We start from the raw sequence: 15,087 nt of genomic DNA on the forward strand, positions 1-15,087 counted from the left end.
AAATAACCAATTATATAAAAAATATAAAAAAAATTAAGCAAGACTAATAGAAAAAAATATATTTAAATAAAAAAAATAAAACAAGCTTTATTATTTATTCTATTATTTATCTATATATAATTTATCATGTATAACTATGTGTCTTGATTATTAGTTTAATGATTCTCTTAAAATAAAAAAGAGAGTAAAAATATAGTTTTTTTAAATTAAAAGAATAATGGAAGACTACTTGTTGAATTATAATATATATTTTATTTAATTTGTAGAAGAAAAAAGAAAATAAGAGTCAAAGAGTAAAAGATAAAAAAGATTAGAAAGATAAAAGAGGATAAGAATAGAAAAAATAAAAGTGAAAGATTTTTTGAATAGATGAGGATATTAAAAAGAGAATAGAGATTTATATTTTATTTTTTAAATAAATTGGACTAAAACTATTATATCTTATTAATACTATATAAAAGTATCTAAATTTTTTCTAAATTATTAATGAATTATATTTATCTATTATGATTTGAGATTTTTTTTTGTGTAAAGGGAGAGGCTGAATAATAAAAAAAAGGTTATCTCCATAAAACTTTTTTTTAACAAAAATTAAAATTTTGAGGGGCGACTGTCCCCCTTCCCCCTTCAATCCCTAGAGCCTCCCTGCCTGTGGTTGATATTTATATAATTTTAGTTAACAAATTTTTATCTTACAAATTTTGATCAACAATATTAGCTTGTTGTTAAGTGGAGTTGACTGTTATGTGTTTAACTAGAATTTAAAATCACTATTGTTGATAACTATTGTGATACTGAATAAGTGCTAAAATAGAGATGAGAGGCCACTTTTTAATTTATTCATGATTTGTGATTGTTTTTAAAAATTTTTTTTGTTTTAGTTTAATTATTTTTTATTTTAGTTTGATTATATTTATAGATAAAATTATTTTAATAATAAATATTTTTAAATTTTGTTTATTATTGTAGCGACCTCAATTTTAAAAATATAAATATAAATAAGTTATAATTTATTTCATAAATTAGAGTTTTCTATTTTTAGAAATTGTTTTATTATCAATAATTGAACTAATTTTATAACTATTTAAATTCAATTAAATACATATTCTTTTATTTATATATATATATAATGATAAAATATTTTACATAATTAAAACTATAATTTTATTAACTTATAAGTACGTAATGAAACTTATATGTATATTTTAATTTGAGTAATTAATATTTTAATTTAAAAATAGATGTTAGTTAATAATATTATTATCGAATTCGATATCCGCCGATATGAGTAAATATCAGTACTCTTTGCCGAGCTTAACTTTACTAATGCTTCACCAAATATCTTTCACCTTTAAGTTACTAATATCATTTAAATTAATAACTCATATATTATTAATTTTATATATAAATTATTATTATTATCGTTATTATTATAATTATTATTATAATTATAACTATTTGACTTCTCTATTTCCGATTACCTAGTCTACGCTTTCGTTTATATATATATATATATTATATTATTCACTAAAGTTCGTTCCTGTATTATTATTATTATTAACTATTTAACCTAATACTTCAATCATTATATATATATCTATCCACTAAAATTTATCATTTTCGTTATGTATATATATACATATAATATTAGGTTTTATAATATAATATTATGTTATTATAATTCATTTTTTTTAATATAAGTATAATCTATTATTATAATTCCCTTTCATAAAGTGCATTTATATAATAAAGAAAGCCAAGACGGCTTGCTTTCTTAAGTGATAAGTGTATATATATATGAATACCGTAAGAAAAAAAAAGAGAGAGAATAGCATAACAAAGAGAAAAAGAAAGAACATAAATCCTTTGAACTTTTGGCTTTGATTTTTTGCAATTCGTAACTCTAATAAAAAATTTAATCCGATAAAAGTATTTGTATCTTTCTTCTCTACATATTGGCACCACTTTTGATTGGTAGAAGTTGACGATGATGTAACTTCTTTATCTCTTGGGTTTGGCCAACAGAAGTTTTAGAAGACACAGACGATTTTGGACGTTTTCTTCTTTGATAGCTCGGTCAGAAAGCTTCTCCAGAACTTTAAATATTTTGATTTCGTACGAAGGTATGGTTTTGGTTTCTCGTAGTTAATATATAATATCACGTGAAAACTTAGGCTAGAAGACCATAAGATAGGAATGAACTGAATGTATAATTGATGGATTGTGTATGTGGAATGGAATGTGTGGTTTAGCTGTTGTTAATAATTTACTGCTAAAGTTGGTTGGTTTTGGAAAAAGATTTAATATTGGTATTTGTTTGATTTTGAAATAATTTATTACTGGAAATGATTTGAAGGATTGAGAGGAGTTTGATTTGATAGTTGGGACCCTTGAAGGGTGGCAGAAATTCGAGTTTTAGAAGAGATACTGCCAAAGTTTCTATAAGAATTAGAGGTTTGGTTTGAGGCGTTATTTTAAAAAAGAAAGAGATTATTATGTGGCTTGTGTATTTGAGACTATTTGTTGACCCTCTGTCGTAGGATGTGACCGGGCACTTTAACTTCTCGGATTCCCCCATGGGCATGCATATATATATAAATATTGAATATTATATTTGAGCTTGGAGTTTGACTCCATGGAATATTATTGAGCTTGGAGTTTAACTCCATGGAATACTATATTATTGAGCTTGGAGTGTAACTCCATGGAATATTATTGAGCTTGGAGTGTGACTCCATGGAATATTATATTTGAGCTTGGAGTTTGACTCCATTGAATATTATTGAGCTTGGGGATGCGCGCACAGATGGACTGTTCAATGGTTAACTACCAGGACTTGTCGGGTTGGCTGTATAACCGACAGATGAGACTCATCAGCCATAGGACAAGCATGCATCATATGCATTTGTTTGCTTTGCTTGAGTGTGTGTTGTTTTAGTTTGCTTAACTGTTAAATTCTGCTTATCTGCTACTTGTTCTACTTGCTGTAAATGCTTCTCTATCTGTGTTTCCTTACTTGAATTGTATGTGTATGTTTTCTGAGAAACCCCTCTTGGCAGACGTGTGAAGAGGGTTGTCCTACGGGTGATTCAGAGGATTAGAAGTGACAGAAAGTAGAATGTTAGGTTAAATTTAGATTCAGAACTTGAATACTTTAGATAACTTACCTAATTCTGGTTTAGTTGAATCCATAAGATGAAGTCTGAGTGTCGAAGTTCTAGGAATGCCTCTGACTTTTTCGGGACCTTTTATATTAACTATGCGGGCACCTTTACCATACTGAGAACCTCCGATTCTCATCCCATACTATGTTGTTATTTTTCAGATGCAAGTCGAGAGACACCTCGTTAAGCGTTTGGGTATCCTCCTTACAAGCGAAGAGCTACTTTTTTTACTCTCATATTTTTGTTTTATGCTATGTATATATGCTTATAAAATCTCCGCATGTACATATTTGTGTTTTGTCCCTCCTAGAGATTAACTTGGAGATACAAATGTTTATTTTGTAGTTTGAGTTTTATTTTGTGTTGTATATAAATATATAATTATATAATCTGGCCGACCTTAGCTTCGCAGGTTAAGTCTATAGCTTGCTATCTATATTTTGGACTCTTATATGTATATATTTTCAGTTTCTTTTTTTATCTTACCTATCCGTTTAATGAATATCCATGCGAGAGTCACACAATTTTCTATTTATCGTTCTTGATTAGCTAATTCTTCAAGGCTCCTAGTCCTAGATATGATTTCTTTCAACTATATTTATATGTCTTTTCTTTTAGAGGTTGTCATACCTTATCACCTCTACTTTACGACTTAAGCGTAAGGCTCTGTGTGGTAGGATGCTACAATTATAATTAATTTTTTTATGATTTTATTATGAATTTATAATTTTAACTATATAATATAAAAAATTTATTTATTATAATAGTTTTAATATAAAAAACAGATGGTATACAGTTTATTTTTTAAAATATTTATATATTAAATAATAAATTATTTTGTATGAAATTATTTGAAATATTATATTAAATTTGTAAGAAATTTGTGTAAAAATAATTTTTTATTTTGTATGAGATTTATTTTAAATATGTAAACTATATTAAAATAAATTTATTTGAAATTTAATTAGAAAGAAATATTTGATTTGTTTAAAATTTGTTTAAAAAAAATCGGTTATATTTGACTAAATTTGTCTAAAATGAAGTATATTTTTTATTTGAAATTTGTCTAAAATAAAATATTTTTACATTTAAAATTTGCCTGAAATACATTATCTTTATGTTGGTTAATCGATCTAAAATTTATCTAAAATACATCATAATAGTTAAAAATCTAGCAAATAAATATCTATTCAAAATCCACCATCACAGAATCGACTGACAAAATTTCGCACGAAATTATAGATAAAATGTAAATTAGCAACAAAGATTTTTGAGACAAAAAAAATCGTTTCAATTTTGCTAGAAACAAAATTTTTGTCTCTAATCTATTCAAAATTTATCTCAATTTTATCTCAAAATTCATCCAAAATCTGTTCTGGAAATGGATCATCACCAATATCATGCTGCTAGTCCATCCACTCTCCCTGTAAACTTCATCCTACCATCTTCCTTATGGGAGGCATGATTGTCAAACCCCTTCCCTCTCTCCTTGTAATTTATGTATTTAAATATAAATTCAATTTATATTTTAACCTCTCATTCACATTCATATAGAGTAGGTACAACTATTCATAAGCCAATTTAGAGGTGCAACTTGATATCTTTACGTCCTATTTGAACATTTTTTTTTTAAATTAAGATATAAAAAAACAAAAAAGAAAAATATTATCATTTCAGACCACTACTACTGAACCCAACCCTTTCCTCTCTCCTTTAATTTGTATATTTTAGATACTAATTCAGTTTCACTGGGTTTGAACTAAGAGGCTATATTTTGTACACTAGAGAGTGACGCTAGATGTGATATAATTATGGTGGCAATGGTCCATATTTTCTTTAGTTTTCTTTTATAGTAGTTTACAATGCCTTTTTATGAGTTGTTCTTTGATGTGTTGTATGCATGATAAGTGTGGGTTATTTTGATGTGTTATGTTTGGTGTATTTTTGAGTTGAAATTATTGTGACATAAATTCATGTGACTTTTATTAATTTTGAGTCTTTTGTTATTTCTTTAGCTTTAGGATCGAGTTAATTAACAGGAACAATCTAAAAAGAAGTTTTGCCACTGCCCAAACATTATAACTGGGCCTGCCTGTTATTAACCTATTCTGACATGTTATAAAATTAATTAAGACAAATTATTTTAAGAACCTAAATTTGTTAATAGGTAAGATGTAAGCTTACAAGTTAGTCTTAATGTCTTATAAACTTATTAAGTCTGCTTGAACATGTTAAAACATAAATAATTTGTATGATTAAAAGTATATTAGATATTTTTAATTTATTATATTTTATTATAAAAACTTTTACATATTCTAAATATTTTAAATGCTTATATGTTTTTGTAAATATTAAATTTAATATATTACATATAAGTAATTTTTATTAAAAAAAAATTTTTAAATAATATTTTTAAATTTTTATTTTTGTAAAAAAATCAAATCTTTTAACAAGTTTTAAGTTAGACTAGACTCAATAATAGCCAAGATTTTAATGCTAAAAAATAAGCTTATAACAAGTTACTCGTTAGACCAATAAATTATAGTTTAAATGATATAATCTTTCTATATTCACTTAAGAGGTCTCAGATTCGAGCCTCCCTAAATTTTATATAAAAAAAAGTTACAGGTTAGATTCAGCCCTACTTCTATCATTTTCAAATTTCAATCTCATATCTTTTGGTGATATTCCCCGGTCCCGTCCAATCTGCCGGTCTAATCATACCACCCGATTCAATTCAGTCATATTCAATTATTCACTAGTTTGATCGATCCAAATTAGTTGAACCAATCGTTCCGGTTCTGTTGGGTCGAATCCACTGGTTCGGTTCGATCCAATCCTGCCATACAATAAGATCTCTACCGCATGTACCGCAGTACCGATGGTCATCATGCTTGTCTTACGAAATAAAACTCAACAAGACGAAGTGAACGTTCAGTCCGCTTCCATTTATGCCTTTTTGGAACACGTGACCAGGCCCACCTTTAACGCTCTAAGTGACGCTTTTACCCTCGCTGGATCCCCAATTTACACAACGAGTCCTCGTCCCTGTTTCCATGACCATAACAAACTTACAGTTAACACTCTAACAACCTCTCTATCACTTTAGCGTCATTCTGCGTTCTATCGCAGTTGTTCCCAAAACGACGCCGTTCGACCACACTCTCGGTACGTCGCAGCATGGCGGAGAAAGTATTCAGCGCGAAAGAGATCTTCGCCGCCGATTCGTCCAACATCTTCATAATGATTCTGGCATTGTTGATTTGGCTCGGAGCTATACACCTCAATTTCCTCTTTATTCTCTTGTTGATATTCCTTCCTCTCTCCAAATCACTCTTGTTAGTTCCTTCTTCTCTTCCATTTTCTTCTGCATGCACTTCGATTTGTATTTTTCTTTTTTAAAATAACCTTTTCTTTTCCGTGTTTCAGGCTTTTTGGTTTGCTGGTTGTGTTGGTGGTGATTCCGGTGGACGATAAGAGCAGATTGGGAAGAAGGTTGGCGAGGTAGCGCGTTTCGTTCGTCGCTTTCGCTTCCTTATTTATTTAATAATATTATTGTTATTTAATGTTCTTACGGTTTTCGAAATTTGTGATTGAAAGTTTGAAACATTTTCCATTTTCAGCTGTATTAAAAAATCTATACATTTTGATTGACGTACCATTATTCATTTCTAGGTCCTTAAGCAAGTATGCTTGTAGTTACTTCCCGGTCACGCTTCATGTAGAGGATATGAATGCATTTGATCCTAATCGCGCTTATGGTTTGTGTCAATTGATTTGAGAGTTTGAATTATTCTATTGTCAATTAAAGTTTAGTTTTTCTTTAAATTGCTTGATTAGAAAGTCAAAATGGTTTAACTTCAGTTTGCCAAGTTACTTGGCCCTTTCTGTTTGTTAGTAGTGACAAGAGTATGCACAAAATGCAGTTTTTGGTTATGAACCACACTCGGTTTTGCCAATTGGTGTCATTGCACTAGCTGAAAGCATTGGTTGGATGCCACTTCCAAAATTGAAAGTTCTTGCTAGCAGTGCAGTAAGGCTCTTTTACATGAGACTCTGTAATGAACTAATGATTAATGATGTTAAGATTCCACTCCAAGCTTTTGACTTGGCACTTAATAATGAACAGATTTTTTACATACCGGTGTTGAGACACTTATGGACATGGTTTGGCGTCACACGCGCAGCAAAGAAAAATTTCATCTCCCAGTTATCAGCTGGATACTCTTGCGTTTTAATACCTGGTGGAGTGCAAGAAACATTTTTTATGAAGCATGGCTCCGAGGTACGTTTATTGTCTCTCTTTCCTGACTCGGTAGTTTATCATATTTTTATCCTTTGAATAATCAAAGGAAATATACATTTTCACCTAGACTGGGTGTATAAACTACAAGATTTTGAGTTGTGACTGATGACAAGTTTAATAATGCATATGCGTAGGCAAATTCCATAACTATGCCAGCACATAGGGTCAATTAACCTAGGAATTTCTTGTTTCAAATTTCAACAGTCTACTAGTTTTGGTATCCTATTATAATCCATAACCTCTCTTCAGATTTAGAGTGAGTAAAGAGAGAAACATTTGTGACTCCATTTGTATTGTCTGAGGGATCAATAACCAGGACAAATTTTCAAACTACTTTCTATATTGTATTTCCTGTATGCTGAAGTACCAATCACTGCTAAGTTTTGTGTTTTGAGTTCATCTAAATTCTAAATTCTTGTAGAGCAGAAGAGGAGCGAAAATTGTGACTGATGCACAATAATCAATACACAAAGTAAACTAAAAATTTTGTGATGGCACTCCTTGAATATTATACTGTATGTATTAAACTGTTACTCTTGGAGAATTATTGTTTAAGAGTTGGAAAATCTTCTTAGACTGTTTAAATAGGCACAAAGAACAGACCCTCTGTAAAACGGTTCTTCCAAGCTGAAACTCACTTTTATATATTTAGATTATATACTCATTTTGGTTCTCAAAGAATTTCGGATCAGACACTTTAGTCCCTAACTAAAATTAATTATTCGATTGGTCCCTAACAATTAATTCCGTCAGACACTTAGGTCCTTTGCTCCGTCAATTCTAACGGAGGATAAAATGATCCCTGACAACTCTAACAGAAAACAAAATGGTCCCTGGCAACCTCTGTGCATAAACAACACTGTTCTCTTCCAATTTTCATCCTATCGCGTATAATCCTAACAGTCTAACATTGCAACTTCTAGCAACATGTGCACACCCTACAACTTCAATGTTCACAAGAAGAAAAATCCTCAACTTGTTTTCAACCAATTCATACTCAGAAAACTAATGATTATGTCTCTCAAGTACTTATCGTCTTCAATAAATCCCATGAATCTAGACAACAAGTCCGATTTGTTAAGACCCGTTGTTGTTGTCGCCATCTTCCTCCTCCTCTGACCTGTTATTTTCATGACCACATTATTCACCACTCCGATCGCTTCTTTCATCTTCTTATCTGAATTAATGTTCAGTAATCACTTCAGTTTCCATATGAGCGGTGACGGTGACATTGCTTGCTATAATAGCTTGGATGCAAGGTTGAAGCTGTCTACTAGCTTGGACCCGGGAAGAGAAGGAATGAAGCACTTGGGCTCCATTCTAAATGAGAATTTAAATATGATGTCGAAATAAAATCTTCTCGTAATGTCCTAGTGTCCAACAATCTATATTGCTTGGTGGATAGTAGAAAAAAACGTGCTCTTAGGATAGTTGTAGAGCTTGATCTTGAGGATGTGGTGGACGTTGTCGGGGTTGAAAGTGATGCTGTTATTGAGGATGTGGAGGTGTATGCTTTTGGTGGGCAAGTGGGGAGGAGGCGGATATACTAATCACAGATATTTGGAAAGTGTGTGGTCCATGTTGAGGTAGGTGTAACACGAGTGGCAGTTACACAATGGCTTGATCTTGGAGTTGAAGAGGAGAAAGGAGAAGACGGAGAAGACTGTAAAGGTGAAGAAGGAGAGTACGAATGTTAAGGCTATACGAGATATGATGAAAATTGGGGGAGAACGATGTTGTTTCCGAACAAAGGGAGTCAGGGATCATTTTGTCCTGTTAGAGTTGTTAGGTACTATTTTGTCCTCTGTTAGAGTTATTAGGGACCATTTTGTCCTCCGTTAGAGTTGACAGAGCAAAAGAGCTAAGTGTCTGACGGAGTTAATTATTAGGTACCAATCGAGTAATTAATTTTAGTTAGGGACTAAAGTATCTGATCCGAAATTCTTTGAGGACCAAAATGGATATATACTCATATATTTATTTTCATAAAGATTAATAATCTAAGATGGATTTTTTATGTTGTAGATTGCTTTCCTTAAAACAAGAAGAGGATTTGTTCGTATAGCAATGGAGCGTGGTCATCCCTTGGTTCCAACTTTTTGCTTTGGTCAGGTACTTTTGGCTTTATAAAACTATATATTACTCCAAAATTTATTTGTGTAGTTTCCTTATCTGTTAATTTCACTCAATTTTCTTTGCTCATGCAATCAAGTTAACCCCCTTTTGGTGTAACTTTGCCATAGTCAGATGTCTACAAGTGGTGGAAACCAAGTGGGACGTTGGTTATGAAACTTTCAAGAGCTATAAAGTTCGCCCCAATATTTTACTGGGGGATTTTCGGGTGTGTGTTTCTTTTATGCATATATGTGAACTGTTTTCACTGGCCAAGTTGCCAAGGGTAATTCAACAACAGCTGAAGCTGAATACTATTTATGGTTAAGAATAGCCTGTGTTAACAAACATTTTTTTCTATCAACATTGATGATTCTTATAACGAAATAGCATCGCATTGCCTGATTCACATAGGCAACTCCATATATGTATTGAAAATACTTATAAAAGCCTTGAATAATTGATTTGAGTAGAATAGCTACTGCACTAGTATAGTTAAGCATGTCAGATGCTGTTGTATACTTGTATGGAGCAATTTCGGAAACTGATATTTGAAAGCCACTCCTTTTCAGAACACCAATACCGTTCAGACGTCCAATGTATATAGCAGTGGGCAGACCAATTGAACCTCCCAAAAATCCAGAACCAACCCAGGAGGAGGTATGTGATTAGTTAGACGCTTTATGCTGCATATGATTCCAAGGATCTAGTAACTTGATGACCAATATTAGCATACTTTGACTGATCGCAAAATCGTTTTTAGATGGAAATTCTTTTACTGTGTAATGAATTATGAAGTTTCTGAGCGGTTTAATTATTCGAACCTTTTTATAGGTTGACAAAGTGCTTATTCAGTTTGTGGATGCACTACAAGATCTATTCGAAAGACACAAAGCTCGGGCTGGATATCCAAAGCTTGAGTTAAGAATCCTATGATAAGGCCGTAATATCTTGTCACGATTCATTGGTTTATTTATTTGTTTTCTATCTTTTTTATTGTTTTTGGTAGGAATTTTTTTTAGTAATTTTGTGGAGGATACTTGTTAAGAGGTGTAACATAGAAAAAATTTATTGAGAAACCAAATAATTTGAAATTTTCAATGCAGCCGTGACAAATGCTGTATTTTATCAATCCCACCTGGAAAAGAGAAAGAATAAGAATGAGAAGATATGACATGGTAAATTTTCTTTATTCTTAGGTTTTTATTTTAAAAATACTTTTATGAACACTAAAAGATATGGATATTGTCATTTCTACTTTGATAATGTCACTTCTTTTTTTCTACAAATTCATACATATACATAATGCAAAATAATAATAATAATAATAATAATAATAATAATAATAATAATAAAATCAGAAGTGGTGTGTCATAATAAAAATGGGAGAGGAATTATCATTTTCCCACTTAAAATAGTCTATATATTTGTATATTTAACAATGCAACGTGTATATAAAAAATTAACTACCATATCAGCTATTAGTACAAAATACATGTTAAAATACGAAATACAATTCAAATTATGATTTGATACTTTTCAATTGAAAAATAGACATGAAACAATAAATCATTTACTTCTGGACATATATTACATGATTCTTTCTGAAAGATCTGAATTGTAAAGTGAACTTATTTATCTAATTATCTTATCTCAGAACCTTTTTCTGTAGTCTGTTCAAGCCCTGCTCCAATATTTCAACCTAATGCCAACATCTACGATAGTTGTTTGTCCTCCTACCTATACATATTTTGTACTTAAATCATCCACCAAATTGCGCTACATTGCATGTTCGGTCTGCATACTATACAATTCAAAATCTTTCACCAAACTTGTCAATATTATTTTTCTAGACCTGGTTATTCTTATGCCAGAAGTAGTATGATTCTTAAAGCAACTAGTTGAGTAGATAGTAACACTATCAACTAGATTAATCACTTGTCAAAAACTGGTTAGACATTCTTTCTTGGTAGCTTCTGAGTCCCCAACTCCATCACACAGACACTTGACAATAATGATTCGGGAGAGGGTTTACTTACACAAGGGAAAGTAACTAGAGCATCAACTCCATCAATGGCAATCAGATATCAATCTTTCATCCCTAACTTGATATTTTGGACTTTTACTGATAATTCTAGCTTCTGCTCTTCCATGTCTTTTAGAATTGACAGCAAGTTTGACCTATAAACTTCACACTTCCTTTGAGCTCGGTCAAGTTGTCTTGTCAACTTCTCAATTGTTCTGTCATGGTCATCCTACAACCAAATTGCATGCATCATCAGTAACAGCGGACGTTAACGAGAATGGATGATAGGTTTGAACAAGAGTCACTGGAATATATAGGACACCAAAAAGCTGAATCAAATATTTCATTGTGACTGCATATATTAAAGCAATTTCTTTAGGCTACATTTGCTAGTTGTTGAGATATTTTATCATAGAGAAATATCTACAATCTTTATGAATACTAAAGTATGAATAGCAGAATTGTTGCAAGGGAATAAACTGCTAATACTGTCAACAACAGACCTTGGATGAAGATTGTTGCAAACTGGTTTGAGGATCCCTGTAACTTGTAGTAGCTTCATTGTTCCACCGTAAATCTTCTTTATAAGTTCCATTTGAAATGACCAGTCTTCCATCATTCTTAGTCGCTCGTGCCACTTTATTTGCAGCCTCCTGTAGCGCACTCATAGCAACATCGTAAACTCTTGGAGACCTTATTCCGTCATCAACATACTTGAGGGCCTCATGACGAAGATTATTATATCGTATAGTTAGAGATTCTCGTGCACCATTTAGCAAATCAGGGGTGTGTTCATCCAAGATGACTCCACTTTTAGCATTCCTGGTCCATCTTTTTAGAATATAATGAGAAGGTAAAGTAAGAATATTTGTCACCCTAAAAACAGTCAGTATATGTCTACAAACCAGACCCAAAAACTCAAACATCTGGCAACTACAAGTAACCTTCATCTCAAAAGAGTTAAATCTGACAAAGTAAGCCCTATGAATATCCCCATATTTGGCTACTCTATACACAGAAGTTATTTCTTCTTCACCTACTTTGTTTGCCAAATAAGTTAATGTCTCAACCAACTCTTCTTGAAATTTGATAAACAATCTCTTTGTGTAAATCCCAGCTGCTTGTTTCTCCATAGGTGATGGTGTGTTCAAAACTGGAGTGGTGTTTATTGTGTCATAATCAGCTTTAACTTCTTTCTCAAGACGACTTTCTAGGGCCTTCTCATACTGCTTAACAAAATGCTGAAGTGTTGTTGATGCATTAATATACCCATCAAAGTAAGAGTTTATGCTATCACTTCGCTGTGTTATCGACATTTCTGCAAAAAATGTGTCTCTCAAGTACACGGGAACCCACTGCCGCCTATCACCATAAATTGCTTGGAGCCATTCATGTTCTCTGAGATTATAACTATCTATTAGGGAGGACCAACAAGACTCAAACTCATCAATGGACTCTGGCAGATTAACACATTTATGAAGGTCAGCTTCAAAATTAACATGTTCAGAAAGCACATGAGACAACTTCTCTTGGCACTCTTTAAAAATGTGCCACTTGCAAAACCGATGACGGGTATTAGGAAAGACACGGTTAATGGCTACGCGAATCACCCGATCATGATCAGTAGTGATTGAGACTGGAGATTGCCCTGACATCGCTTCAAGCCACATTTTGAAGAGCCAGACAAACGATGCTTCGGATTCATTTATCAAGAGAGCACAACCAAATAATACAGGCTGTCCGTGATGATTCACTCCAGTGAAAGGTGCAAAAGGCAATCTATAGCGGTTTGACCTATATGTTGTGTCAAATGTGACAGTGTCACCAAAATAAGTGTAGTTAGTCCTGGCCTTAGGATCAGCCCAGAAGATATTACTCATGTAGCGATCCTCATCACCTTGTACGGCATAGAAAAACAAAGGATTCTTAGCTTGTTTACTCTTCAAGTAATCCAAGAGGATTTGAGTGTCACCACCAAGGGTCCTTTGCCGGCTGCTCCTCATGTAGTTCCTACAGTCACGCTCAGTGAACCCAATGTTGCTAATTCCACCATATTCTTTGATAAGTGCAGACATAATTCCACTAGGCCCTATACCAGCACCCTGCAAGGTATCAATCAATGATTTAGCTGGACCCGAAACATGGCGGTGAGAGCGAAGGCAATGCACCTTATCAGGTGGAACCAATTCATGGTTGTGCTCCTTGACAAATGAAGAAACAACCCATCTGCCAGACACTTGAATTTTCACAACCAACATGGCCTTGCAACCAACACGAGTTTCAGCACGAGGTCGTTTGACTCTGCCATCAAGAGAATTCTTCTCCTTCTCCATACGAAAACCTTCCTTGGCACACACAAAAGACCTCTGAATTATAGCACCATCACGTCTGGAGCGACGGGACATACTCACCCTCGTACTAAATCCAATGCGGCGAGCATAGGAATTATAAAACGCCTTAGCAGCCTCTTCTGATTCAAATTCCATGCCCTGATAAGGTTCAAGATTTGTGTCCCCTATAGGAATTTGAGGTCCAACAGTGGCAGCTATATTGGTGGCGGCAGTAGCAGCAAAAACATTGTCAACACTGATATAGTCATCATCATCTTCAACATGATGTTCAATATCAATGGCACCATCATCCCCCAAACCAATCATATCAAATTCAATGACCTCATTGGCCAGACTCAGAGATTCAAACTCCATTAGAAATCCCCAATAACCCAAATAACATCAAAGCCTCATAAAGACAACTACTTTATTGAAACATTACCAAGTACAAGGGGAAAAAAGCAAAAGGGCCTAAATGCTCAAATGCTCAAATGCAACGGATAACACAAAAAATTCAGCAATTCAAATCAGGGTCACCATCATCATTAAGACTACAATAATAATAATTACAATAACTCATGTGCATGGATGATGCAGTTTCAGCTCTAAGATACCATCAAATATACTATTAGAATAGCTACAAATGAAGTATGCTGAAGATTGAACATTTGAATGGTGAAAAAGATGAAACGAACAAACCCGGATTGTGAAATAGAAAAAGGAGATGCGTAGTTGAAGTAAGATGAATGCCAAGAGAGGAATTAATAATGGGTGGAAGCAAAGTTGGGTTTTTTTTTCTTTTTGGGTAGGAGAGTAATAAGCAATTAGTAATTAGTAGAACGAAGCTTTTCGGTTCAAAGTAGTAGAAGAGTTGGAAAATGGTGAAAAGGGGGCCAACAGAGAGTGAGTGAGGATGATTAGTGAATGGAGTAAGAAGAAGAATGGAAAACTGTGTTCGATAAAAGATGACGACTTCGTTTTTAATTTGCAGTTTCTCGCAGGAAGAAGCGTACGGAAACAGAAACCTCATTAAGAGGTGGGTGGGGTATATATATATATATATTAATTTTAACATTTATGGGTGGTTTTGATATTCATGATAATGTTGTTGCTAATTCGAATATGGCAAACTGAAAATTTTAGTTAATA

General features: G+C 32.7%; 2 protein-coding genes across 2 annotated transcripts; one reads left to right on the plus strand and one right to left on the minus strand.

Moving 5' to 3' along the window:
- Positions 1 to 6,103: 6,103 nt before the first annotated feature.
- Positions 6,104 to 10,545, plus strand: LOC107487332 (diacylglycerol O-acyltransferase 2D). The gene is made up of 9 exons (XM_016107948.3): positions 6,104 to 6,502; positions 6,594 to 6,668; positions 6,840 to 6,925; positions 7,091 to 7,197; positions 7,294 to 7,449; positions 9,496 to 9,582; positions 9,714 to 9,811; positions 10,155 to 10,242; positions 10,417 to 10,545. The coding sequence occupies exons 1-9, from the start codon at positions 6,345 to 6,347 to the stop codon at positions 10,516 to 10,518; spliced, it is 957 nt and encodes a 318-aa protein (XP_015963434.1). The 5' UTR covers positions 6,104 to 6,344; the 3' UTR covers positions 10,519 to 10,545.
- Positions 10,546 to 11,093: 548 nt separating this feature from the next.
- On the minus strand, positions 11,094 to 14,940 carry LOC107487378 (protein FAR1-RELATED SEQUENCE 5). Its single transcript, XM_016107996.3, has 2 exons — positions 12,112 to 14,940; positions 11,094 to 11,837 (listed from the first exon to the last, which is right to left on the minus strand). The coding sequence occupies exons 1-2, from the start codon at positions 14,311 to 14,313 to the stop codon at positions 11,670 to 11,672; spliced, it is 2,370 nt and encodes a 789-aa protein (XP_015963482.1). The 5' UTR covers positions 14,314 to 14,940; the 3' UTR covers positions 11,094 to 11,669.
- Between the last annotated feature and the right edge of the window lie 147 nt (positions 14,941 to 15,087).

The sequence above is a fragment of the Arachis duranensis genome, chromosome 5, assembly GCF_000817695.3.
Source record: "Arachis duranensis cultivar V14167 chromosome 5, aradu.V14167.gnm2.J7QH, whole genome shotgun sequence".
Lineage (NCBI taxonomy): Eukaryota > Viridiplantae > Streptophyta > Magnoliopsida > Fabales > Fabaceae > Arachis > Arachis duranensis.

Bases quoted from the DNA above. Each gene is read 5' to 3' on its own strand.
- LOC107487332 (XM_016107948.3), top strand. From the start codon at position 6,345: ATGGCGGAGAAAGTATTCAGCGCGAAAGAGATCTTCGCCGCCGATTCG. The intron at 6,669-6,839 runs GTAGCGCGTTTC...ATTCATTTCTAG, and splicing joins TTGGGAAGAAGGTTGGCGAG to GTCCTTAAGCAAGTATGCTT. The intron at 7,198-7,293 runs GTAAGGCTCTTT...AATAATGAACAG, and splicing joins AAGTTCTTGCTAGCAGTGCA to ATTTTTTACATACCGGTGTT.
- LOC107487378 (XM_016107996.3), bottom strand. From the start codon at position 14,313: ATGGAGTTTGAATCTCTGAGTCTGGCCAATGAGGTCATTGAATTTGAT. The intron at 11,838-12,111 runs GTCTGTTGTTGA...ATTTGGTTGTAG, and splicing joins TGCAACAATCTTCATCCAAG to GATGACCATGACAGAACAAT.